The sequence below is a fragment of the Neodiprion pinetum genome, chromosome 5 (assembly GCF_021155775.2).
Source record: "Neodiprion pinetum isolate iyNeoPine1 chromosome 5, iyNeoPine1.2, whole genome shotgun sequence".
Taxonomy (NCBI): domain Eukaryota; kingdom Metazoa; phylum Arthropoda; class Insecta; order Hymenoptera; family Diprionidae; genus Neodiprion; species Neodiprion pinetum.
The window spans coordinates 29,833,168-29,860,207 of NC_060236.1; the positions used below are offsets into that span (position 1 = coordinate 29,833,168).

Here is a 27,040-nt window from a genome sequence, read left to right on the forward strand (position 1 = left end):
AAGATTTACGCGCGCGACTTGGAAGATATCGCCGATTACCCAGAATTCGTTCACGATGTGAGAAAATAAGGCGTAGAAGGCAGGTGTAAATAAAGTCCGCTTTGACAATGTGGAAACATTTGTTACTGACTACCAAAGCTTCAAGAATGTACTGCATGCGAGACTCACTCACCTCCCGATTCGAGGACGAGCATTTCGGCTGTGATACGAATCCATCCTGTTCGGAACTTGTTCAATCACTATAATTTATGCAATGTTTATGATACACGCAACACGGATAAGTTTATAGACACGATTAACAAAGCACAATTCACGAAAAAATATGAATGGTACACCTACTTATTTAGGTCGAATCACTTCACGTCACAGGCTTTATAAAATTTTATGAAGCTAATTAATTTTCACTACGAAGCACGAGATGTTAAACTCGAAATATTACAATTATTAAAAAAAAATAATACACAATTTAAACAGCACGAACTGAAGGAACGCACGAAAACAATACCAACTGCAAAAAATTAGTATCGACAAACAAACCCGCGCAATGCATGACATGTAACCACTATTCACTTTTTTATGCTCCTATTAATTATTGTCACTGTGATAAAGAAATGCTACGTAACAGACTGTTGTGTAAAGGAATACACGGCCACTGCAAAACTTTAAATCTACTCGCCACGATGACAACAACCGACAAAGACGCTATTAATTGTATTTAAACGGCTCGACAGCCTGAAGCACTGCACTGTAAAATGAAACGAGCGGCGTGTCGGGAGAAACGTGACCTTACTTGTCGACGGTCAAGATGGGTCTAGGTCTAGGTCCTAGGATCTGGAGTTTTCACTGCGAGGCGCGTGAAACGTTGGAACACACGCACACATTCGCGTTCACGTGCTAGCGTGCGTCTAATCGTTGGACTCGGAACTCGCACACAATCACCACGACAAAATGGCCGCCTCGCGTCCCTATATTGTCTGATCATAAACTGTAAACATCACATGTAGCGCTACGCCACGAAGTCGGCTAACTACTTCATTACTTATTTTTTTCTCAACAATTTTTGCATCGTAGATAAAAATGCTATTGAAAACCCACATTTCGTTGTGTCGTATTACTGCAGAATTGTTGGAAATGTCTCCTGCGATGTTAGAAAGTAGTCCGACGATCTTGGTACAAATGAAACTAAAATAGCTTGTATTTCAAATAAACAATTGATATACTCGTACGGCGGTTAGTAATGTTCGTTTATGCCTGGGACTTTCGGCTACTTGTTTTCGGTCCGAAACAAAATCACAGATTTATAGAGATAGACTGTACATGGTACAAGATCCTAAAAAATTATACATACGTATACCGAGAAATTGGTACGTATAACATCGCTGCGTCTTTCTCTCGCCCCCGCGTTATCGACGAGGTCTGTCTTTTTTGCGCTAGATCTTCAGTACCGATAGTAACGAAGTTATCGACACTGGCTACCAATGACAATCATGATATGCATCAGACAAATCTTTTCGTTGGCAGCATTGGCCAGCAACGGTTTTTGAATTTGAAGTATTGCATATGGCGATACGTTCTAGTAAACGAGTTGACGGTTAAATGTCGCGGAATGGATTGTACTTGTTTCGATGATATTCAGGTCCGAATGTGATAGATTGTGAGAAGTTTTCGGTCTCATCTTCACTCACATACCAATGATCGCACATAACCAGCAACGAATTCACACCAATCCCCGTATATTCGTCGTTTGAAGAGGTAAGATTTACAGCCACTTGATTACCTCTGTTGCAACCACTTGACTCGATAATTATCAATGGTGAAAACAATCAAAAGTGAAAAATTATACTTCGATCTGTCGCAGCTCTCTTTTAGTCTATAAATATTACTTTCCTACAAGAATAACTTTTCGCTCAACGATAGCAAACCTTGATTCGCATGTACGATACAGCGATGTTTACTGTAACAACAAAACTACGTCCCTGCTATGGGTACATTAATTTCGAATAAAAGCGGTTATTGAAAAACCGGTTATACAACAAAAATTTGACAATGAAACTTTGTATCGTTTTTCAGATGGAGGATACTCTGGCATCGATCAAACCCCCGAGTGATGATTCGATGGACGCGCGACTGTCCTTTTTGGATGGTCGCGACCCTAGCATCGTGGCATACGGGCAAGCCAGGATTCCGGCAGCTGATACTAAAAAAAATCTAGAGTCTCTTTTCGAGGATGAAGAGCTTGATTCGCGAGTGCTCTCATCCTCTGCCCCATCATTGTCTCTCTTGGGCGACACAATCAAAGTTTACCTGAGACTTAGACCTTTTCCTGCTAAAATGCGACCGACCAAGCAACAGGAGGAAGCTTATGAAATAATAAATTCCACTACCTTGCTAACAAGACTGCCAAAATTGGATTCGAATACTAGTTCACTTAAAAGACCCAAGGAAAATGAAACAGTATTGAGAAAATTCACATTCACACAAACTTTTGGACCGGAAACAACACAGCTCCAACTTTTTGATATGGGCATTAAACAACAGATGAATGAATTTTTGGCTGGGAGAAACTCCACAGTGATGAGCTATGGTAAATCACTTCTACAACTAACTTATTTTTGGCAGAAGCCAATTTTTTATAAAAGAACATTGTTCCAAGTACATTTTATTTTTTATACTGGTACTAAAATTTTATTCTTTGGAATATACAGATATCATAGAATAACGAAATAAAACAATTAGTTTGAACGTAAACTAATCCAACTTGTTGTAATGGGTCAAAATAGCATCTTGATTTGCCATATTCTAAGCTTAAATCGATCTGAAAATTTTGAATCCTGCCATTCTGAATCATGCTTAACTATATTGCAGGTACAACAAATGCGGGTAAATCCTTTACACTTCAAGGAACAACAGTTTCTCCTGGTATAATACCCCGAGCCTTGGAGTTTGTATTTAATCAAATTAATCCCAGAAGTACGCCTTATTATAAACCATTGTACAATACCGACGTAGTGAGTCTTGATGCGAACGAAAGAGCACAGGAAATGGAGTTGAAAACAAAGCTTCTTTCATTTGGTTCGATTGATAAAAATCAGTACATCCAGGCCTATAGAGCAATGCAACAGCAATTGCAGGATGAGTCTCCTTTGAAACCGAGCGAAACAAGCGATGCCAACTACGCGATTTGGGTTTCGTTTGCTGAAATTTATAACGAATCAATTTACGACTTATTGTCAAATGACTGTCAGAAAAAAAGACCGTCTTTGAAACTTGCAACTGATAGTAGTGGAAAAGCTTTCATTAAGGGGCTTAAGACAGTGTGTGTCAATTCAGCTTCAGAGGCCTACCAGCTACTAATGGCTGGACAATATAATTTGAAAGTTGCTGCTACTGCACTGAATACTAGAAGTTCTAGGTCCCATTGTGTATTCACTATTAAGGTGCTCAAGTATCATAAAGAAAATTCTCCAGCAGATGTGGAAGTCAGCTCGTGAGTATGAGACATTATTGTTGTTGGTTATTTACTTATGAAAAAACTTGGTCAAGAATCCGTAAATATTTCTCCTTGTTAATTTGTTTAGTTTTTCTTTCTGCGACCTTGCGGGTTCAGAGCGATTGAAGAAGACCCTGAATGAGGGAGAGCGCTTAAAAGAAGCGCAAAATATAAATACAAGTCTACTTGTTCTTGGCAGATGTTTGAAATCCATATTTGAGGTTCAGACATCAAAGTTAAAACATGACATAATTGGGCCATTCAGAGAGTCTAAGCTGACTCGGTTGTTTCAAAGTGCATTATCTGGTAAAGAGCACATTGCTCTTATAGTCAATGTTAATCCTGTGCCAAATTTGTACATTGAGACTCAAAACGTTTTGAATTTCTCCGCCATCGCTAAGCAAATAGTCATCGAACCTATTGTCCGAGCAAAACGAAGGGTCTCCACATCTAGATTCTCTCTAATGGTGTCACAGAGTATCAAAACGGTTACAGACTGGGATGTTACAGAATTGGAAAGCATTGGTGAGTAGCAAACAAGTAACACGAGTTGGGAAATTCCAATGAAGACCCTTATTCCGTAACAATTCTGTAATATACCTGTCTAACACCACTTAATAACACTCTTGAAAAATATTAGTTGTAGATGACCAGTCTTCAGCGATTTCTGAGAGAGCAGAATACGTTCATGCGGAGGACTATGAAGAAATAGTGATTGAAAATAAACAATTGAAACAAGAAATAGTGAAGCTAAAAAATTCTGCTTTGGATGCAGATTTTGCAATTCGCCAAGAGATGTCCAACATTTATTCAGAAATGATAAAAGATATTGAGAAAAACTTCAAGTAAGTCCGTAACATTTTTATTTATTCTCAGTCTGGTATCATGTTATTTGATTTCTAATTGTTGAAATACAGAAATCAGTTGCAAGATGTTGAAGAACGACAAGAAGATATGCTCGAATGGTCTGTTCAACAAGTTGAAAGTTACTATAAGAAGAAATTGGAAAAGTTATCAAGTAGAAAAAGAACGCGAGTTGAGAGTGGGGACGATACTGACGAAGAAATAGATGTAAAAGAATTGGAAGGCGAAAATGTTCAGCTTACGGCAAAGGTCGAATCTCTGAAAAAAATAATTAAAGACCTTCGCGAATCTAAAGACAAACTGATTGCTCAAAACAACGAAAATGCTTTTGAACTTTCCCTTGCCAAAAAGGATTTAGAAAACTGCAAACACTTACTACACGCTGCCCAAAATGACATAGGCTGCGATGATAAAGCTAAAGGCGTCATCGAAGAACTGAAGAAACAGCTATCGGCTCGTGAGGACCAAATTAAGGTACATCAATCTGTTCTTTACCATACGATATATTTTCCAACGTATTTGCAGTGTAATTTTAACAACATTCTCATTATTCCAGTCCCTGAAAGAGTATTTGAACGAAGCAAAAGTTGAATGGCTCAGATCTACTGATGTCGAATCAAAACTGGAAGAAGCATTAAAGAATAAGGATAAGCAGCTGTTGGAATCTTTGGAAAAGATTGATGATCTTACGGAGCAACTTGAACGCACCAACATGTGTCTTGCTGAGAGAACTCAAGCTGTGGAAACTCTCGAGGACAAGCTGGAGCGATATGCCAAAAAAATAGCTGACTCCGAAGAGGAACTTCAGAATGCTGATGATAAATGGAACAAGTGCTCGGCCAACTGCTTGGTCCTCCTAAAAGACAAGGAAGAGTTACAAAAAACCTTGGATGAAGAAATTGCACGCAATAAAATAAATGTTGTCAACAATACTGGAAAAGAACAGGTACACTTGTATTTCTTTTGTCGGAGTATTTCTGGACTTTGAAGGTACTCTTGATATGCTGCTAGGTAGTTGTTATTCGATAATTATTAGCACTGTGATCAGAATTGCTGATGGTATAAGTAATTTTGCACACGGATTATTCACATTCGTTTTTCAAGGATTCATTTAAACTCATATTGATTTTCATTGTTTGTAATTACTTAAGTTGTTTGAACAGGTTCTAGAACTGAAACGATTGAATGAACATCTCTCTCGCGACCTACAGGAGCTAAAAGACCAAATTAAAATTAAGAACGATTCAATAGATGAATTAAACTCTAAGCTACTGGACAATGAGAGTGAAAATTTATCATTGAAAAACAGATTAGCCCAAAGTAGTAATCACACAAAGGTGTTGCGAGAGGAATTGAATTCAACCAAAGCAACGCTTAGCGATATCACTGAACAAATAAATAGCTTGAAGCTTGCCGAAGCTGCCAAAGCAGACACTGCAAATATGGACAGTCAAACTAGCTTTGTTAGTGACAGTGGAACAACTGAAAAAGACATTGCAGTTCACATTAAACAAGAAAAGTTCGATGATCATTCAGATATACAAACTAGCGATGAAAAGGACAAAGAGCAAAACTCTGAATTGTCACCCAGCAAGGAAACTCCTCTGATGAGTCATACTGAACAAAATAATGACATGGCCCGTGAGAAACTAGAACAGCTGATGATAGAATACAATGAACTGAAAACTCAATGCTTGTATGAAACTTTGGTAAGTTTATTTTCTCATAAACATTCTATCTTTCGATACACAAGAGTCAATTATCTGCATTTGAAAGATAACCATCAGCCTGGGAAAAATTTTGAACTGTTGTTATTTCTTTTCTTTCTGGTATTGTAGAGAGTAGACGAGCTGAACAAAGAGCTGGATGAAGCGCGACAGGAGTTGTCTTTGTTGAAAAATTCTGTTGAGGTCAACGAGCAGGAATTGAAAGAGTGTAAAAATTCATTAAAATCCGTCTCAGACAAGCTTCAGCTCTCAGACTCAGAATTGGTTAAAGCTAAAAATGAGCTAGAGGAGAGATTACGGGAAAAAGAAGCCTTGGAGATTCAACTCTCCAAGTGCAAAGAATCCATGCAAAAATTGCAGAACCATCTTTCAGATACTCAGAGGGAGAATAGAGAAAAATCTGAGGTGAGAGATCTGTAGTATTTTCAGTTTTCGTAAAATTAATGCATTCATACTTGCCAATTGCGAATTAAAATTATTATGAACGTAACATAATTTTTATAAAACTTGTCTTTGTCAGAGCTTGGCGGAATACAACAACCGCCTCAATAAACAAGAAAAAGATATTGCCACTGCCAAGGAGAGAGATTTGATCAAAGAGCAGGTTCGTTCTAATTTTTTTCATCTAAACCATGGTAATAGTTTATTTTCTGTCGAACGGTATCTGTACTTACAAATTTTGCCTCTATTTCATCAAACTAAGCCTAATCGTGTTTCAGCTTCTCGATGCGCACTTCACAAGGATTTCCAAATTAGAAAAAGACTTGGAGCAAGTAGCCATTCTTGAAAAAAATATAACTGAGATTAAAGATCAATTGAAGATATGTGAAGAGGAAAAAGCTGAATTGAAAAAGCAGCTAAGCGAAAATTGCCAGAAAATATTGTCACTAGAGAAAGACTTACAGGCATCCATTAGCCGTGAACAAGATAAAGAGAATGAGACTATATCCCTGCAAAAAGGTGATCAAGTATTACTTTGAAACTTGTATTACATTTAGCATAAACCACAACTCTATTGTTTAATTACTATAGAAATTGAATTTTTAAATGTTTTGTTAATTTCAGAAATGAAAAGTATGATTCAAACGAATATGAGTATCAGTAAACGAGACGCGGATATGGAAAATGAGGTGAAGAACGCATTACGAAAATTGACGACCACTGAAGCAGCACTGGATAAGTCACAGGAAGATTACAAAAGGCTAGAAGAATCATCGCAAGAGAAGATGACTGAAATTATGAAAAAGGTTGAAGAAAAAGAAAGGGAAATGGAATCTTTTAAGAAGAACAGAGACGATGCAATGCAGAGATACGAAGCTCTGGTAAAACAGCTTCAGGAAAATGCGAAGAGAGAGAAACGAGAGGTAGGTTAATAGTGTATCTAGTTGAAACGCCCCTAATGTACGAAAAAAAATGTCCTTAAAGAAGCGTAGAGAGACCAGTAAATATAAAATAAACAATATTAATCAGGTACAGAAGTACCAGGAATTGTTTTCAAGACAATCAACACCGACTCCGTATAAAGATGAGATTAGGAAACTAAAAGATGAGCTTAGAAGTAAGACCAGTCTCCTCGAGCAAATGCAGGCAAACGTAAGTTGTTATAGAATCATTATGCACTCTGTTCCCCATCATAACTGCGAACCGAATAACATCGAGATGCAATTTTGAAATTCTTACAACGAGCTAATAACCTACTGCAAGTATGCAGTTCGAGGAACACTGAGTCTTATTAATTAATTCTTCGCGATCAAATCAAAATAGTTATTCTATAAACGGAAAGTCTAGTGGAGGAATAATTATTTCTTTATATTATACAATGCATAACAGGCTGAATTCGACAGTTTTATTTCTTTTAATAGTTAAAAACTATGGATAGTCAGAACGATGAAAAAGAAAATATTGTCAACTCTTCAGAAGATGAGGCCACAGCTTTTGAAGTTCGTTTGACACGTAGAAGGGGAAGAAGGAACGCACCTACCAATGTTGCCGAAGACATTTCTGTCATTGATCTCTCTGGCTCAGAGTCTAAGTAAGTAAAATCTATTGCCGCTTATGTATAAGAATAATGTAAAAGGAGATTTTATTTTCGGATTAAAAATCTTATTGTATTCAGACGTGTAACGAGGCGAACAGCGTTACAACCTCCGTCACCTATGCCGTCTGTAGAAAAGAGAAAGACGAGGAAGAAGAAACTGTTCGCGCAAACTGATGAGAACTGCGTGGATGTTGAACCTACCGAGGTATACAATTTACGTAGGGGAAAGTCTCCGAATAAGTAGAACTATCCTTAGTTACTCATTTATTATTTTTCTTCAATCTTTGACCTATCGCCTTTCTCCCAATAGCTATTTCCGCATTTTATCCCCTCATACTGATACCTAATGAACTTTTATTTATTTTAATTCAATTTTTTGTTTGTTCCATAGAATTGTATCTTTTATATAATTATAATGCTTTGCACGGCTGGTGGTTATGCATGATTTTATACCTTATACACAGTTCGTATGGGATTAAAAACGAAATGAATCAATCCGTTGCTTTTTTATTTTAATTATTTTGATCTGTGTAGTTTGTGCTTGTCATAATTTTATCTTCTTCACGATTTTCTAGTTTGCTGCTATGCTACCTAAGCTTGAATCATCAACTCCCATCACACAATAGAATCCATATCTCTCTTCTGTTAGATACCGCTAAAGCTTTTATGGGTAAAGAGATTGCCTCATCTTTCAAGGATGGCTTTAATTACATTCGAGTTTCTAAATTACAGAGTACACCCAGACCTATCCTAAGATCTCCCCTATCAGCGACACGGAGTTTAAGAAACAGAAGAAAGTAGTCTACATGACCATGGATATTTTAAGAATAATTTTCGTTGAGTGGCCCAGTCTTTCAACATTTTTTAAACGATGAGTTGTGCCTTTTCATCCTCCCTTTTTTTTAATCTGTAATTATTTCTTACATCGACCGGTAATTAAAGAATCAATATTAATCCTACAATCCATTAGAAATTTATGGAACATTACAAAATAAGGAAACTCCTCCAACACTGATATTCCATTTTTAACTGAATTAGTATGGAATTATTTATGAGGAGGATTCAGAAAGAATTTTACTTTCAAATTTTATTCACCGATTTTCTGACTACCGATCTAATAGTCAAGAAATATTTACACTATCTTTGAATATATAAAGAGACTTATCAATATAATATGTAGGTATAATTTTGTATACATCAATGACAAAAATTACGCCATATTATGAACAATGGTTTTAACAAGAATATGTGTTTTTAAAATTTCACTGTGATTATATATATATATATATACGTATACGCATCCTTACTTCTTTCTAGACTTTTGAAAACAACTTAAATTGTTTTTTACTAGGGAATAGTCAGCCAGAAAAAAAATGAGGAAGAAAACGAGTTTTTAATAATTTGAAGACAGAACTTTTAGTATTGTGTCATTGCGTTCGTGTTTGATAACGATAATAGCAATTGTCATAATTGAATTGAATTCTGTAACCATACATTTGATAATCTGTAAAAAAAAAAATGGACGAAACTCATATTTCATAGTTAATTCACAATTTGTAAAATATTTCATTTCGGAAACGACCATATATGTATCGTATGTTTTGTAATATATTTTTCTTCCATCCTTGGTAAAATGGAGGAAAAGAAGAAAAACGAAGCTATTAAATATGCGAATTATGAAATTTTGTAGTCTTGTAATTTACGTAAATTAACGTCAACCGTTCGACTAACACACGATCGGTTAGGTTAATTTATATTCTCTACCGTTAGAGTAAACGAAGTGACTTAAAGTGACAAATTAAAAGAACATCTAGAACTTCAATGATTCCGTACATTGGCTGTTCGGCGTTGGGCAACAGAAATGTTGCCAATAATAATTACAAAACTTGTTTTGTGTTTCAAAGACCGCAAAAGACTATTAACGTACGGCCTAAAAATATTACCTTAGTATAGCATTGGATTCCGAGCGCCGTCAACGATCCAAGTCGAAACTAATCGAAATAACGCTTCTCGGCGTGGGTTCTATTATTTGCTATCAATGGTATGAAAACCGAGCAAAAGTCTGAAGTGCGGTAAAAAATCCAGGATTTTTACGGAGAAATAAAATGTCCGATAGTCCTGAGACTGTTGGCCGTCAGCCGTATCTAACTAGGAGAACCTGATAAATACAAGGGGGCTATATTTAAATTGCAATTCATCATTCCAAACCAATTATCCGTTATTCCGAAATACGCTACAGGGTATTACGTCTATTAGGTTTACGGGTGGTAGGTTCGTTATAGCTTTTGCCCAACGGCCACCTATTTCTAGAAAATAATAGGGAATATTCGTGGGACTTGTTCGTACCCGTAATAGCTACATAAGACGTTATTGCACATGAGGAGTTCTGAAGGTAGCTTGCGTATACAGAGAGTGTAGCGGAGGAGTGAGAGAGAGAGGGGTATATGTTGGTTATAATCTATCTCTCTCGCTCTACACCTGATTGGCCGATACGTTTTCTCTATGCCAATCAAAAGCAGAGTGAGAGACACAGAGTAACCCTACACACGCTGTAGTATATATCTATCTCTCATTACTTCCGCTGTATTTTTCGCGAGATCGATGGGATGATCAGCTCTCTCCAGTAGTATGTGCTCTAAGGTGGAGAATTCCTTCCCACCTGCTGGCAGCTGCTGGCGCCACCTTTCAAAACAAGTTTAGAAGAGAGGAGAGAGAAAAAGGACAAATACATGCAATCTGCGGATGGTGTGCGTGTGTTTGTATGTGTGGTAGCAAGCAGCCCACGATATTGCATGGATACATATATCAACGTAGGAGTGCGCAGCGTGTTCGCGCGACAAAGAGCTACACGACCCCGTCGATTTGGAGAGGGATGGAGGCGCGCGGTGGTGGGATGCTAGGTGAAACAGTCAGTCAGATGCGCCAAGTCAGAGGGCTGACAGGTCGCGGAGTGCGAGTGTGAGAGCGAAAACGATGAGAAAACTGTAGTAGAGTTCTGGAATATGGTATATGTGCGACAGGCGAACTAGAAAGAAAATAAGAAGAACAGGTTCGAAGTGCAGTAAAATTGTGTTGAAATCGAACTGGGTCGGGAAGGCATAATAAAGAAGAGCCCGTAGCGAATTTTAAAGAACCTCGCCAGCATACATAATAACTAAGGGAAAAACGGAGCGCGTATATGTGTATGCATAGATCGTCGCGTCGTCGTCGTGCATCGTGTATAACATACATACGAACGTACACCGTACGTACGTCGGGTTAAAGAAAATCAGCCCACCAATCAATCCTCGTCGAAATGATTATCTAGCATTAGCGTAAACTCGTCGTTCTCCTGTGAGGGTTGCAGTGGAGTTTGGTGACAAAGAGGAATCGTTCGGTTTTACGCTACGTGCGGACTGACGGTTTTTTCAATAACCTAGGCCAGCTAGCTGGCTAGCCACTTCGATAATTACGTGGATCTCGTTGTCGGTAAGGGAGATCGCTTCTTTCTTCGATAGTGTTTTCTTTTCACAAAAAAAAACAAGAAAGAAAAAAATCACGTACACATATCTTCTTTCCGATAAATAGTATAGATAGTGAGGTATACATAACGCGACAACAAAGGAACGTCAACGAATCTCAATCGCTGTTGGTATCCTCTGGCTGCGCATAGGTTTTAAAATATACGCGTGCATACATTTGATGTATACATACATTAACTAACTCTACCCACACATGAATTACACATGAAACTCGGACGTGTTTTGTTTCTGGCTACGCAGCTGCTCGATTCTTTGTCTCCCTCTTTCTCCGTCTATCTATCCTTTTCTCGCTCACAATCAGCGGATCACCCTGCGTGAATTTACTTGCATTGTCGATCGTTTTCCCCGAGTCGCTTCGTCATCTTTAATTTTCTTTGCTTTAATTCCAATTCTCAATTTTAATCATTCTTCTCTCTTATCTACTTGGCTTCTGCGTCGCGACGTGTTTTTATACTCCTTATTTCCCCTCCTCGCCGCCTTACTTCACATCCCACCCCCCACTTCTTCGCCCACTCGTAGAACCGACCGCCCATGTGTATAAAGTTGTGATGACCGCAAGGTCTGCTGCAATTTCATGATTTCATCAAACCAGGTCGTCCTACCTTAGTTAATTAAACGACGAGAGGGTGATCAATTGTCCACCAAAGTGTGATTCAGTGTGCTCGGATTATAACAATTCACAAATTTACAACGTCAATGACAGTTCGGAACAACGTGAAGAATAAAAATAAGTGAAATAACCTAAAGTTCAGTGTGCTGCTGCGGGTTTTCGGAAAATCTGGCGAACCTGATTATTGAAATATTGCTAACAGTAGTGGAGGTGAAAAATACCTAAAGAATATATTTCTTTTTATCCGTCTAATCGTGTAGACAGTGTTAATGTTACGCCGAACAGACTGGAGGAGAAATATAATCCCCCCGATCGTGTTTACCGTCATCGTCGCTGTCACATAAGCAGACCCAGCACTCGATCGGCAAGCCGATCTACCGATACGATAAAAGTTTTGGATATTTATTTATTTATATTTTAATTTCTATTTATTTTAGTACATTTTTTTCCCCTTCGTGTTTTGGTTGTCGTCGTTGTTGTTGTTGTTGTTGTCACTATTAAACAAGAAACATGTCGTCACCAAGCGCTGGAAAACGACGTATGGACACCGATGTCATCAAATTGTATCCTTGACTCACAAAACATTGCCAGTATACATGATGCATAATATGTAACATACTGTAGAAAATAATAATTATTATTGACACACGTGTTATAAATTGCGATACACCAGACGTTGTTAGAGAATCCGATAAGTCATTCATTCGACGTTTCGTCAGTAACGCGTCCATCCGCATGCATCCACGTACCTTCACACATGCATACATACATAATACCTATGTGTAAAATAAATTATTCATTTTAACCATGCTCCGACCTCTCGTATATCCTTTCATACTTCCAATCACCATCGTCCTTCCTTTCTAATCGTCTTCGTTTTCAATGCGTGTAATTTCGTTCAAAATTTTCTCCAATTTCATCATCATTCACTCATGTTTCCTAACCAGTTTACATGCCCGTCGATATTAGGGGGCCCCAGTTGTTACGCCCCTGGTGCATCCCCTCCTCAACGCCGTCGCTAGTTCTCCATCCCTCCTCTTCTGTCTTTCTCCGTCTACCGCACAGCTGTTTTTAACAACCAGCTGATTGCTGTACACACGAACATGTATAATACGTGCCTCTTGTACGTGCACGCGTTTAAAAATTTTTATCACTTCAGAGGTCAGAAAATCGAGAGTAGTAAGAATAAGAAAACACAAATTCGACGTAATTTCTTGCAGGATGCATAATTTTTACAATTTGCAGATAGTTTTTAAAATCCTTGTTTCTTTTTTTTTTTTTTTTTTTTTCTGGCGTATTCTAAAAACTTTCTCTTTTCCCCCGTTCTCTAGCCTATTGAAAGTTTTCTCATTTTCAATTCTACGCGAGCGATTCAACTTTCATTTTATTTTCAACCTTTTCCGCCAAACCATGTTTTCTCGATAGTCTTCATTCTGTTTGTTTCGTCATTCTATCACTTTTTGCTTTGCTCTCTGCCATTTTGAAATCGATTCTCAGTTTTTTTTTTCTCTCTTTCACTACTGTTCGCGAAACTGGCGGCTGCGCTTTTACCCATCTCGTAACACGAATGCAGAGTGTATGTATGTATGTATATATGTTCAGGTAGATGATATTATACGGTCATACAGCTGTTCTTAAACAGCTGATTGAGCGGCTAGAATGTACATAATAAATATAACGCGCGCTAAAAGGAAGACGGCATATTAACCCTTGGAGTTACAGATTATTGTGCCGAGTCAACATTTGTAACAAGACAGTATTATATGTTTTTGGGATCGCTGATTACGAATCTGAAATTAGATTTCACAAATTCAAGATGGCGGAGCCAATATGGCGGCCTAAAATTTCAAATTTGACAGAATCCAGTTCAAAAAACTATGCAGGAGTTTTCGGGGTCGCTGATTAGATTCATGGTACTGAATTTTCGAAATCTGGTTTCACATTCGTAATTAGCGACTCCAAAAACCCCGGGACAGAGTTTTTTTTCTCCGGATTCTATTGAGTTTGAAATTTTCATTCGCCATATTGGATCCGCCATTTTGAATCTTTTAAATACAATTACAGATTCGTAATTAGCGACCCCAAATCTTATACTTTATGTTAAACATGTATGTGTGTAGAAGGATGTTTCTTAGAAATCAATTATTCCTTCAGTTTTCAATATTTTTTTCAATCAATTTATTTCTAATAATAATAACTTACATTGTGTCGCAATAATTACTCTCGAGAATTGAAAACCTATTGGTATACTATTAGAAATAGTAAAAAACCGCAAAGAAACATGTTTTTAAAGTTCTCTAAATATACAAAAAATGGATATAAAATAGGTGGTAAGAATACTTACCACTACGACTCAAAGAATCAATTCGCGGTCGTCGTCGTCGTTGTTTTAGCACTTTGTCTAACGCAACGGAGATTTTCGTTAGCTTCTTTCCACAGTTTTCTCTGCACTCTAAGCTATATCATATGTATATGTTTATATATGCCTTCTGTTTACGAAGTCTCTGCCCCCGCTTTTCCCTCCTTCTCCCACTTCCACCCTCGTTCGTCGACCCTCTGCACATTCATCGCCATATAATGTGTTCGGTTATCATTATTGTTGTTATTATTATTACCTTATTCCATTTTATTTTCTCTTCTTGTCTTTCTTGGGTTTTTTATTTTATTTATTTTTTTTTTGTTTTATTCTTTTTTCTGTTTTCGCTCGTATATATTCGGGGTATGCTTCAACGTGCAGGTTTCTCGCTCCGCAAAGATCAATAACGGTTCTACAATTTTACACGTCGAATCGTTTTCTCTGCCTGTTCTTCAAGCCAGTTACCTCGATTTTGGATGGGGCACGACTTATGCTAGTTCCGCGAGGTAGCAAAAAACGAAACATAACAACACTTCCCTTGCATAATGCGTGCGGTGATGTCTGCGGCAGATTTAACAGTTCTTATTTATTCATTGAATTATTTATTTTCTTCTTTCAATTATCAACACCTCGCGTACATGCAGTTCAACCGTGTTATGTTTAGTATAATTATTAAAGGAATAGGCAAACAGTCGCAATGTGTACAAACATGTAACGTATCATGTCATTTGGCAATTTTAAATCAATAAACCGAACTTACGTTTTTTTTTTTCGAATAACTTTTACGGTATACACGTACGCATGTATATTATACACGTGATAACTACACGACGTGTTATATACCCTTAACTATGATACGTCAACACTTCTTTATCGACATTCTGCGGTACGCGATTTTTAAAATACGCTAAAACGCTGGGGTAGTCGATCATTATTGTTCGTTATTATTGTACAACGATATGAAACAACTTTTCTTGCGGTCCTTGAGACAAGAGAGTTTTTCATACTTCCGAGAAAATATTTTATTATTTTACTTTCCGTTTTTTCTTCAAGCTTTATATGTATAAACATATTTTGACTCACAGAATCAAATGTTAAAATCGCGAGTTTAGTTTCCGGTGAAAAATGAATCGATAATTCGATGGTTTCGGAGTTAGCAAAGAAAATATATAATAATTCACCCCGCTTGTCCTCCTGTCCACCCTTGTCGCACTCACAACATCAATCATTATTTATACGGTATACCTATCGGAAAGATATCGTCATTCTGAGTTTGAGAAACGCTCAAGTTTTTCATTTTCACAAACGTATATCAATTCGATGTGACCCCCGCGCTGTCGCGGGTCAAGGTTTGCTATAATTTATAACATTGTATAATTACCAATACGCCTCGCAAAGCCACTCGCGGTGTCTCTTTGTGTATAAGAGAAAAGAAATGAACAGATGTAGGGATGAATCAATCATTCTGCGCCAATATTATACTCATACCTACCATGATGTTGATTGGATAATTGGTACTTTTCCTTATTTCGAATATTTAATACGTAATCAGAATCGAAAGTAAACACGAAGTGACGATATTGGGCGGTCTCAACGAATTTTCGGTGAAATTCTACGGTCCGAGAGGAAGTAAGTATGATAAAGGTTTATACTACAGTAAGATGTTATATACAAGAGGAAATGGAAAAGAAAAACGGGAATAAATAAATAAACAAAACTGAGGTCATATAAATAAAGTGATGCAATGTGGAATGTTTAACTTTCACACATGGTATTTTATATAACAATAATTGAAAAGATGTCGGCTGCATACGGCGCTAGTTTATATGTAGGTACATACTTTGTTGAATATATTATACAAAAGCTAAACATCGAAAGGTGAAAGGCGATGAAATATGCGGATTTGTCATCGAGCGTGAAATGGAAATTATTTGTTGTCTGGTGTGTAACGCGGCGTTGCTTGGTGTGCAGGAACGTGAAATATTCGATTAAAAAATACTTATATATTCACGTAGAATAAATAATTTATATTCAGAAAAATAAAGAGAAACGCATAGAAATAAAAAATATTCTCGAAAACGTGTTTAATCTGTATATTATGTATGTATGCGTATACGTGTAATTGCGTTACGTTTACAACCACGCAGTTCTTAAAATAAGTTTCGAAAAATACTCTCTGAGGACGTCGCAGACCGTGGCGTGTTTGTGCCGTACGGCCTCAGAAAAAGGTGTAGAGCCCGGTTGGTATGTGTAAAAAAAATCAATAAAAAAAGCTGAAATTGCTAGTTTTCGATGCCGCAATTTCCTTTTTCTAATTTTCGGGGGGGGTCATTCGTAGTCAAAATTCAGAATTTCGACCGAATTCTGAAGCTGCAGCTTCGGACGCCATCTTGAATTTATGGTTAAAGTCGGAAAATGTCCATTGTATATAAAAAATTGTTATTACCAATGTTGTTGAGAATCATATTTTCTACAAGTTGAGTCATAATCATTTAGTCAACAGTTGAAAATTGGTGAATTATTAGACAAAAACAAATTTATCAATAAATTCAAGATGGCGGTCAAAGCTACTGCAGAATCTGATAGAAATTCTTGATTTACGCTAACAATGACCCTCTCAACGATTGGAAAAAGAAAACAGTGGTGTGGAAAAATTGCAATTTGAAACGTTTCAACTGGACTACCCGGAAAAAGGTGTAAACTTGAAGTAAAGAAATATATGTAACAAGAATTTTTTCTAACCGTTAGGAATGAGTCGATGAAACGAATTTTATCACGCACACTTTTTCTACATACACAAACATTATACAGACATACGTATTACTGTCTACATATCATATTCGCATAGACGGACTCGATTGATTTATCATATAACTCTAAAGATCGAAGAAGGTTCTTGTGGAAATTTACGAACTGTAACGAACGAACGTGACCCGCATGCGCGGTCTTTAAATTCAAATTTCGAACACCGATATGTCCCCCGTCAACGATTAAACGTACGCATGCATACATGTGTAAACGCTTCTCTGCGATCTGGGCCTTGGCCATGGTTCTCTGCTGACGAGTTTTAAAATAAACACTGACAAACTTCTTTGCCTTGACTTATTACACTGCTCGCAATGTTCTTGCAGCCTAGCGTCTGCATTCGCAGCAATTTTCGTTACGGATTTGTTTCGTCGAACTCATACCGATGTTTTTGAAAAATAAAAACTATTCGGAAATTAATCGATCGATAATTTTAATTTTTTTGCTTCATATTTCAGCGCCGTACGAAGGCGGAATATGGAAGGTCAGAGTTCATCTGCCGGAACATTATCCATTCAAATCCCCGTCAATCGGGTTCATGAACAAAGTGTATCATCCCAACATCGATGAAGTCTCGGGCACCGTTTGTCTCGACGTTATTAACCAGGCATGGACTGCCTTGTACGGTAAGAAATTAACTATTTTTAAGTATTCCAAGATATTGGATAAAAGACGGAACATTTATTGACGGTTAGATAAAAATTATCGCTATTTTTATTCTAGACTATTTTTCACGCTCCACATTTAGACCGTAACTTTAAAATCTGTTTTTGGACGATAAAATAGGTCGAGATATTTCGTAGCCAAATGATGTGAAATTTTTTCGATGCTTTCGTAATTTTAAAATTTATCGCAACAAATTTATTGCTTACTTATTCGCTGTCTACTCTACTGATTACTTACTCTACTACTTACTCTATGATTATTAGACAGTTCTATGCATCATGTTTTCTAAAAAAGAATTTTCAAAAGTCCTGGGAATATTTTTGAAACGAAATGATTCGGTTACTTCATCCACACCGTGTATAGAGCTTCAAAGTTTGCAAAAGGGTGAATTAAAAAACACCAAGATAAGCATAATCCGAATAATTAGCCATTGTTTTTATTTTTTCACTTTTTTACAGATTTGTCAAATATTTTCGAATCGTTTTTACCTCAACTTTTAACGTACCCCAATCCAATTGATCCATTGAATGGAGACGCAGCCGCGATGTACCTTCATAAACCTGAAGAATACAAGAAAAAAGTAGCCGGTAAGACGGAAAGCAATTAGCAATAAAGAAAACCTATACACATACATTTGCATGTATATTGAATTTTCATGAAAATGCCTATTTCTTGGCTCACAGATTACGTTAGGAAATACGCAACAGAGGAAGCATTACGAGATCAAGAAAATGGGGGTACAGGAAATGGTGTTTCGTCTGACAGCGAATCGTCGATGAGTGACTTTAGCGAAGATGAAGCGCAGGACATGGAGTTGTAACCAAATATCTTATCATCCGTACCCATATCCTTACTCTTAAAGTCCAGGAAAAACAACATCAATGATATTTTGTTTAGAAAACATGAAGTGCTTAATTTTTTGATCTTATATTTATCTACACACATTCGTTATTCGTCATCTAATTAATCTTCCACAATGTGGAATTCATCAACGATTGTGACGGTGACAATGATGATAATGATATCGTTAATGACAATGACATGAATGATGGTACATCGTAGAGGATCACTCGTTATTTATTGAACTTGCGTTTGCAAATCATCGATGATGGTCATCGTCGCGTTTATTCACTAATTAACGTCAACCTCAGACGATCGCGCTTTATATTATTCTACGATAGTGTTAGATTTATTGTTCTTATTGTTTTCCCCATCTTTTTTTTTTTTTTTTATTTATTTATTTTTTTTTATTTTTTTTTTTTTTATTTTTAACACATTCATTTCCCCCTTATGTTTTTTATTCGCGCTCGAGTTTTAAGATACCCACAATAGAAAACGGTAAAAAGAAACACACATTTGTAAAGATTATTATTTGTCACTCACGTTCATCACTGTTCACATCACTGATAAGAGTAAATGGTAATTAATATTTTTGCTGATGAGAAAATGAAAAATAAACATATACATATACTACGTATATATATGTATGTTTAAGAAGAGACTAATCAAATTTTCGAAATGAAATTCAATTACTTTTTATGCATCGTATTTTTGAAAACCTGTGGACTAATCCTGATAAAAAAAAATCCACATCCGAACTGCCAAAGTCGTTTTAAAGATCCTATGTTATCCATCCTAATCCTCATCAAGGTTCCTGAAAAATTTCAATCGCAGGATGCAATGCAGCGACGATGCACAGCCGGGATTTAAATCTAACTGCAAATGTCATCCGAACGAAGATATCGCAACTGAATCAGCGGTGCCGAAAGCAACTAGATCTTCCATTGAAGACAATTTTACCCTGTGCTGCCTTCAAAGAACCGATGAAAACAGCAGCAGCGAAGGATCGTACGTCACGCTTCATTCTAATAATATGGATGTGGACCTGGATAATTTTGATGAGAACAGTGTCGATGTTATCAACTGACATTTTGTATCTTAAAGTAACTCTGGGCAGGTTTCGTAACTATTGTGCAGAAAGGGTGTGTCTTGTTAGAATCCGAAAAAAGGGATATCGAGCCACTGAGGTGGTTTAAAAATCCTGAAAAAAATAAACAAAAATTGAATCTCAGAGAGTAACCCTGAGGGATTGTTGGCATCGTTTTGAATAATTTTTTCTTTGACGTGACAGTCAAATGAAATATCTGAAAAAAGTAAATGATCGCCAAACCATTTGTTGCGTCATGTTTTTCTGAATAATGCATTTGTATTGCTCCACCCAGATAAGACGACGGTAGTTTTCTTCTTTCAGGTTTTAGCAGAGACACTTTTTTGATGCGGCACTGTAATCATCAATCGAATTTTTATATCCAATTTTTCATTACTGCGAAAATATTCATTCTGTATCTACTTTCTTTATATTATTGATAGTAAAATTCAGACGGTTAATAATTATCATTTATTCTTCTGCTTCTTTTACTTTTTAATTGTTATAGGTTTATGTATGTACATAACGACTATTAAAGCTAGACATACTCGTACTACAGAAGAATTTAGAAAAGAAGTTGAAAGAAAGCAAAGAACACTGATTCGCGTTTGTTGTCAGCCATTTTACGTAAATATATTTATATTATTAAACATCAAATGGAAAAATTATGCATGAAATTAGTATACCTACTTTTCTGGAGGATGTGTTAGTTATGAAATTGGCTCAAATACCTTGTGAAATATTATATACCTGTACAGCTTATTATCAATGAGCTTAATTTTATACAAAAAACAAGCATTTTCCTTCATCGATGAAAAAAAAATGCTTTGAACCGTCAATTCTTAACTGTGGAAAAAAATTCTTATTGTTGAATATTCTTATGAATTCGATGGACAATTATATAATTATTGAAGTTCGAAAGATTAACTTTTTCTTACTTTCTTGTTAAACTTTTATATACTAAAAGCGCAGTTTCTCCAAGTCTCAGGTGATATGCTTCCTTAATCTTCACCTGAATGTTCATTTACAAGCTGTTACAGAACAAGAATAGACATCACTTGAAAAATACGAACCGCACTGTTTGCCTAACTTTTTTGTCCAACTTTAACTTCATTTTTCCCAATCATATCTTACACTCGAAAAACTAGACAAAGTTATTCTGTCTATTTTTTTTATCATGTTTTTCCTCGCTGATAAACAAAGCAATAACAACAATAACAGTAACGACGGGTAATTATTTTCTAACGTATTCAGTTTTTCTTCCATCTTCCTCCATTGTTTCCTTATCTCAACGCAACGCTCATCATCCATAGTGTTTGCGTAAAATTATCTACAACTCTTAGTTGTCGTTTATTCAAGGCGCAAACTTTGTCTTATGCCAGCAAAATGGCTTGAAGAATGACAAATAAAACGAGTATATTATCCTCAAGTAACGGATTTTCAGTGGAATTAGATTAAAAAAAAAAAAAATCCAATTAGGTTTGCTGCAAAACTAGACAAGATTTCACGTTATTTCAAGTAAAGTTGATCGTTTGGTTGAAAAAGGAGAAATTTCATTATTTGGAAATTACATTGGTGGATATAATTACGAATACATTTAGCTGTTCTCGTTGTTGTTAATGTTATTGTTATCATTATTGTTGATATTATTAATTCTTCAAATTTGTAATTAATTTCTGCGGTTATAAAAATATGGCAAAGTAAGATCATATTCGTAGATCTCAAATAGATCTCATTTGCAGCGTAGTTTGATTAATGTATATACACATTTATTATCTATTGGAAAAAAAATCACATACGAGGTATCAGATTAATAAAAAAAAAAAAAGAAAGAAAAAGGTACAACGGTTTTTGCTTTCCTCATTAGCTGCGCTGTTATAATAACTGTCTAGGTGCATACCTACGTATAATGGAATCAAAGGATAACAATAATGAGTCATAATCATTTTTAACATAGAAATAAGGTCGATAGTTAGGTTTTGAAATTTATCTCCACGTTTCTCAGCTATTAATTAATTGTACATTTATTCATTTTCTTGTTGCTGTAGCATTTACCAATATAGCTAACCATTGTATAATTCATATTACGATCCGTATTTGTTAACAACTGTTTGGAATAGCCGTATTTTTAAAAATACTTGTGGATTACATATATGGTGGAATCGGAAGAGAGTTAAAAAAAAAAAAAGAAAAACAACAATATGTTCAAACTAATTTGCACAAAAATGTTGTTACACATACCTATATATATTAACTATAATTCATCAGTCATTGTTACTGCAGCAAGCGAATGGTTATAAATATAAATTACTCTCACGAAAAACTTATCATAGTACCAATTAATTACATTTGTTTGACTTGTCTATTTTTAAAACGATATTCGATTCGATTACGCAACTTGTACATGTTGTGGCATTAGATGTATATTCATTTTTACTTTAATCATGTTTAACTATTGAAATATAAATAAATCATTCGATTTTTATGTAATTGATTGTGACGCATGTATGTATCGTAGCCTCCGAAGCTGGATTGATATACCACCTCTTCAAATTCAGTCCTATCGTTTTGTCGACCAAACATTGAACTAGCGACAGTTCAAACTTCCATTGTATTTGGAACGATATAAAATAATATATTTGTATATGCTCATTTTTGAATGGCCACAGCGTCACTATTTGCAAAAAGAAAAAAAATCTGACCTCACAGTGTCATGCTTGTGATGAATGTGTGGTATCGCCTCCATAGTTGACCTCCGTCTTGATGAGAAAAGAAAAAAAAATATAAATATACCATCGAAGAGACGCGAATTGATTGGAATTACGTCCGATTGAATATTTGTGGTCATACATCAATGGCAAAGAGTAATTAATTGGTAAACCATATTTTAAATTTTCAAAATTTATAGATACGATATAAGTATATTTTTTTAATGTAATAACGATACTTCTGTTGCTGAAAGAAAAAGAAAATGAAAAATGGCAACAAAAAATAATGACAAGAGTGAAGTTGGGAAAAACAGTAAGGAAAAAAAAGAGAAAAGAAAAAAGTCGGCAACAATAAAATATAAATGAGATAATCGTAATAATAAATTCAAAAATTTTTGTAGAATTTGCCGGCGGTCAAATTGAAATTATTCAGCGACTGTAATGTAACTGTTCCGCACCATCTACGTATAATTATTGATTTATGAGTTGTAAACGAAACGAGTTGCGGTTAATAGCTAAAATTCTAAGGCTTGATCAATCAATATAATATTTGTGACGAGTACAGTTGGGGGGAAAAAATTACAAATAATAATAATAATAATAATAATAACTACAACAGTAATAATGATAATTAACTCAATGTATTTTTTCGCGAGATTGATAATATTATGTGATACGTAATGTACGAAGAACCTTCGAAAGACAGATTAGAAATGAAAAAGGCACGGGAAAACTTTTTCTCTACTTTCCTTTTTTCATTTATTATCAACTTCGAGTTTGTAAAATAATCAATAATAATAATAATAATGATAATCGATGACTAACATTAATGTAGTTTAATGCTATATAATATCGTTTAAGGACAATATCGTATTGACGCAATCACGATGATGATCGTGTGTTCTAATTTATAGGTACATATGGGGGGAGGGGGGGGGGGGCAAATTTTTAAGGACCTCAATTATTACACATGTACATCAACGCCGCTAGATTAATATCTGAGAAATCAGCGGGGCATGAACGTAAATAATGTTGTACGCGTCAGCGCGCAAGACCAACTCGAAAAAGAATTGATATTAAGATTAATTAATTCAACGATACAAATGGTATTCGTAATTTCATTGTTGAACTACGGATATTGGGTATGTATGTATGTATGTAAACTTCATAGCAATATTGCGTCGTGTTTACGGCACGTAGAGCCCACATCTGATTAATTTTTCGATGCCTTATAACGTTTGAAGTTATAATGTTGTGTGCATCATATTTTTTTTTTTTTTTCTTTTGGATCTGCGGTAATAATGTTCAGAGAATTTAAAGTTATTATATTATCTAGGTTCTTCTTCCAATATTCTTCGAGAAAGAAATGCTAAACAATTGGAAAAACCGTTAACTGGATCTAATTACAATGTTCGTCACAGGTGAATAAGTTAATTAATCATTGAATAAATAAAGTGGATACACAAAGTCGTTTACTTTGGGTTCTCGTAGCTACACGACGTTTACAATGAAATTTAATATTACAAATATTTATTATAAATAAAAATATTAATAAAATTGCAAAAAAAAAGAAACACATATATATATATATATATATATATATATAATAAATATAAATGATGAATATATTATACTATTGAATTATTAAGCAAAATGCAATTTTTTGGTACAATAAAATGAAAACGTGAATTTTTGGCGACTTGTATGTTACAATACTATACATGTGTAATTATATGTTTACATCGTACTCAGATTTCTCTCTTCTCAGACACTGACCGAAAATCAATTTTCCTAATTGTTTGGCATGTTTTTTTTATTTTTTTTTTATTATTGTTATTACAATTTTTATTATTCAAATTGTGATACGTCGCAATATTAAAATTCAAATTTGTTCCCGCTTGTTTTTTTTTTTTTACCGCGCAGCGTGTAAATTGATGAATTGGAGTCTTCTGGAACGAACCGGCTGATAGCGTTGCATTCTAGTCGGACGCAGGGAATAAATTAAGCCTGAGCGTTCTACCTTACCGATGAAACGTTCGATCAAAAGATTGCGCGCGCAATCCTTTCTGTTCCAATATAATTCGTCGAGCACTTTACCATTTGTCCGTAAATCATTGACATGACGTTACTCGTTAACTCCGACCTTTGCAAGTATAAAATATCCTCTGATTAAAACTAGTTCTTTTTTTTTCTCATTCTTTAAAATCTGTTCGAACTACAGTTCGAATAAACGCAATCACCGTACATTGCGTTGAATACGTTTAATCCGGACGTTGGGGAGGGAGAAAAAATTGATTATACAGGGATATTAATATAGACATAATGTAAATACGCAGGGATGTATAAGAGATAGTGCTGGAGATATGTTTCAAAAATAGAACTACGGGGTTCGGGAATCGTACTCATGCATATATAATATATATATATATATATGTATATTCAATTTGAATATATGGAACGAAAATCATCGTGGAGGCGTTGAATCGAATTAACCCTTCGATCGTGTTTCCGTCATTGCACAAATTGCAGAATACTAATGCTAATATTATTTAGGGTAGTCGCTTCCATTTTAAACTGCAAGCGATTATCTGGTATCCATATCATGTACATTCTGATCCCTGTGTGCAAGTTTCCACTGACATACCATGTGTCGGACGAATGTATGTATGTATGTATGTGTAACACCGTAAGTGCATACATACATTGACATGTAGGCGTACGTATGTACGTATGGATGCTAAACGAGTTCGGTCAGTCAGTCGCTCCTCAGCCACCGGCGAGAGAACATCTGCGATGGGTGTGCGAGAATGCGTGTGAATGCGTTTAGTATTTTATTTCATTGAATTCGCGCAAGTGATCAGTGCGGCATTCGTACAGCTTATACACTACACCCACATCCGCTCGTGAATATAAATTTCGGTATTTAAACACGTTGAACGTATCGAAGGTCGCCGTTAAGGTGCCATACCTAGAAAAGAAAGTAGAAAAACAAATAATATAATATAAACGAGGCAATATTGTCGCACAGGCGTAGCCGACGACGACCGATACGTGCGTGCAACAACACATGAGTGCGATTAGCTCGCCGATGATTTTGTTCCTTAGTTCAATGTGCGTTTATTAAGAAATAAACAGGGAAATAAAAAACATCCCGTCCGTTCGTCGGACCGATCGGTGAATCGATAGCGTGACTGTGTGTACATTATACGTGCATTTGTTTTAGCTGGCTAGTATAGAAATTGATAAAAATCATTTCGGTTGACAAACTGCACGAGCAATTGAAGGCGGTTTCTTTACAACCGTTTGCGAAAGTGTCCCGGTTTTTTCAATCGCTTAATAATTAATTGTTGCTGTTATTTTATTGATGCTTTTGGAATTGACGCTGCGGCGAGAAGAAACGAGGACATACAAGACAAACTCCGCTTGTCCTGATTTAAAACCAAGTGATACATTCATGTACTTGTGTGTGTGTGTTTGCGTGTGTAGTAAAAACTTGCGTTAAACCGCGACTAGTGTCAACGCGACAGACTTTCAGCTGCGAGGATCAGCTACGTCATCACGATCTTAAAGTAAGCAAACCAAACGCCAGCGGCCTAGCTGGCTGTAAATTTAAATATACTATATCATAAAATAGATGTAGATACGAACGTATGTTACGATCGAAGGACCCGAAGGAGACAGATGGGACGGCTAGTTTTTTTTTTTGTTTTTGTTTTTTTTTTTCTTCTTACTCTTCCCCTCTTTACGCACATGCACATTATTCGCCTTTAGCTTCACTGTCTGTCGACTCTCAATTGTTTTGTCGTAGCGACGAGAGACAAAATAAAAGAAGATCGGCCAGGCGCTAAGGAAAATGTAACTTATTGGTCGCAGAATGTTTTGAATTATGAACGCTATAATTATTCATCAGGCTGACGTTTGTAACGTTATTGTAATGAGGCATCTTTAGAAAAATTCGTTATTTTGCAACTTCAGGATTAATTGAAATTTAGGAAACCGTTGATATAGCGTCAGCAAACTTGAATTTCATAAATTCAATTTCGTCAGTTATTCCAAAGGTGCGAATTAGTAATTTTTTGTTTCAACATTTTGATACGTTAACCTTGCTAACTTCAGCTTCGTAATTACTCTACATGTTGCGTGCACGTTGATCCACAGATTAGATCGACACTTGCAGATGTTTACTTGTAGCGATACTTTTTTCTTTTTTTTGTATCCCTGCGATTTTTTCGCGAAATTATCGAGTATTCTTACAAGATTTAATTTGCATCTAATCGATTGGCTCGTTCAGTTGTTTTTGGCATGTGTTCAGCACGCATCTTGACTCG

The 27,040-nt window shown here is 35.9% G+C and overlaps 3 protein-coding genes and 1 long non-coding RNA gene across 10 annotated transcripts in view; 3 read left to right on the forward strand and 1 right to left on the reverse strand.

Annotated features, from left to right (window-relative positions):
• Window positions 1-1,548: 1,548 nt before the first annotated feature.
• LOC124219332 (kinesin-like protein KIF20A) lies at window positions 1,549-9,781 on the forward strand. Of its 3 annotated transcripts, none has more exons than XM_046626721.2 (16): window positions 1,549-1,752; window positions 2,071-2,584; window positions 2,866-3,487; window positions 3,579-4,015; window positions 4,131-4,335; window positions 4,408-4,828; window positions 4,911-5,300; window positions 5,518-6,063; window positions 6,193-6,486; window positions 6,602-6,685; window positions 6,801-7,041; window positions 7,147-7,445; window positions 7,552-7,674; window positions 7,944-8,113; window positions 8,198-8,324; window positions 8,852-9,781. In XM_046626721.2, exons 2-16 carry the CDS (start codon window positions 2,071-2,073, stop codon window positions 8,918-8,920), a joined length of 4,542 nt encoding a protein of 1,513 aa, XP_046482677.1. In that variant the 5' UTR covers window positions 1,549-1,752; the 3' UTR covers window positions 8,921-9,781. The 3 variants fall into 3 exon arrangements, with proteins under 3 accessions (XP_046482677.1, XP_046482678.1, XP_046482679.1); XM_046626722.2 differs by having other exon boundaries at window positions 7,558-7,674; XM_046626723.2 differs by lacking the exon at window positions 7,552-7,674.
• Window positions 4,599-10,056, reverse strand: LOC124219333 (uncharacterized). Its single transcript, XR_006883366.2, has 3 exons — window positions 9,884-10,056; window positions 5,063-5,210; window positions 4,599-4,976 (listed from the first exon to the last, which is right to left on the reverse strand). It is a non-coding gene; the product is annotated as an uncharacterized lncRNA (long non-coding RNA).
• A 965-nt stretch (window positions 10,057-11,021) lies between these two features.
• UbcE2H (ubiquitin conjugating enzyme E2H) lies at window positions 11,022-22,494 on the forward strand. 3 transcript variants are annotated; one of them, XM_046625688.2, is made up of 6 exons: window positions 11,022-11,587; window positions 12,233-12,813; window positions 16,159-16,235; window positions 17,870-18,037; window positions 18,536-18,664; window positions 18,761-22,494. In XM_046625688.2, exons 2-6 carry the CDS (start codon window positions 12,761-12,763, stop codon window positions 18,895-18,897), a joined length of 564 nt encoding a protein of 187 aa, XP_046481644.1. In that variant the 5' UTR covers window positions 11,022-11,587; window positions 12,233-12,760; the 3' UTR covers window positions 18,898-22,494. The 3 variants fall into 3 exon arrangements, with proteins under 3 accessions (XP_046481644.1, XP_046481645.1, XP_046481642.1); XM_046625689.2 differs by lacking the exon at window positions 11,022-11,587 and adding an exon at window positions 11,594-11,746; XM_046625686.2 differs by lacking the exon at window positions 11,022-11,587 and having other exon boundaries at window positions 11,594-12,813.
• Window positions 22,495-25,470: 2,976 nt separating this feature from the next.
• LOC124218647 (Inositol 1,4,5,-trisphosphate receptor) overlaps window positions 25,471-27,040 on the forward strand; it is a 29,580-nt gene continuing 28,010 nt past the window's right edge. For all 3 annotated transcript variants that reach the window (XM_046625277.2, XM_046625280.2, XM_046625278.2), the window contains exon 1: window positions 25,471-26,281. The gene's annotated coding sequence lies outside the window, so the exon portion shown is untranslated. The remainder of the gene's footprint in view (window positions 26,282-27,040) is intronic.

Bases quoted from the DNA above. Each gene is read 5' to 3' on its own strand.
- LOC124219332 (XM_046626721.2), top strand. From the start codon at position 2,071: ATGGAGGATACTCTGGCATCGATCAAACCCCCGAGTGATGATTCGATG. The intron at 4,016-4,130 runs GTGAGTAGCAAA...GAAAAATATTAG, and splicing joins TACAGAATTGGAAAGCATTG to TTGTAGATGACCAGTCTTCA. The intron at 4,336-4,407 runs GTAAGTCCGTAA...GTTGAAATACAG, and splicing joins GATATTGAGAAAAACTTCAA to AAATCAGTTGCAAGATGTTG.
- UbcE2H (XM_046625688.2), top strand. From the start codon at position 12,761: ATGTCGTCACCAAGCGCTGGAAAACGACGTATGGACACCGATGTCATC. The intron at 12,814-16,158 runs GTATCCTTGACT...ATACGTAATCAG, and splicing joins GACACCGATGTCATCAAATT to AATCGAAAGTAAACACGAAG. The intron at 18,038-18,535 runs GTAAGAAATTAA...ACTTTTTTACAG, and splicing joins GGCATGGACTGCCTTGTACG to ATTTGTCAAATATTTTCGAA.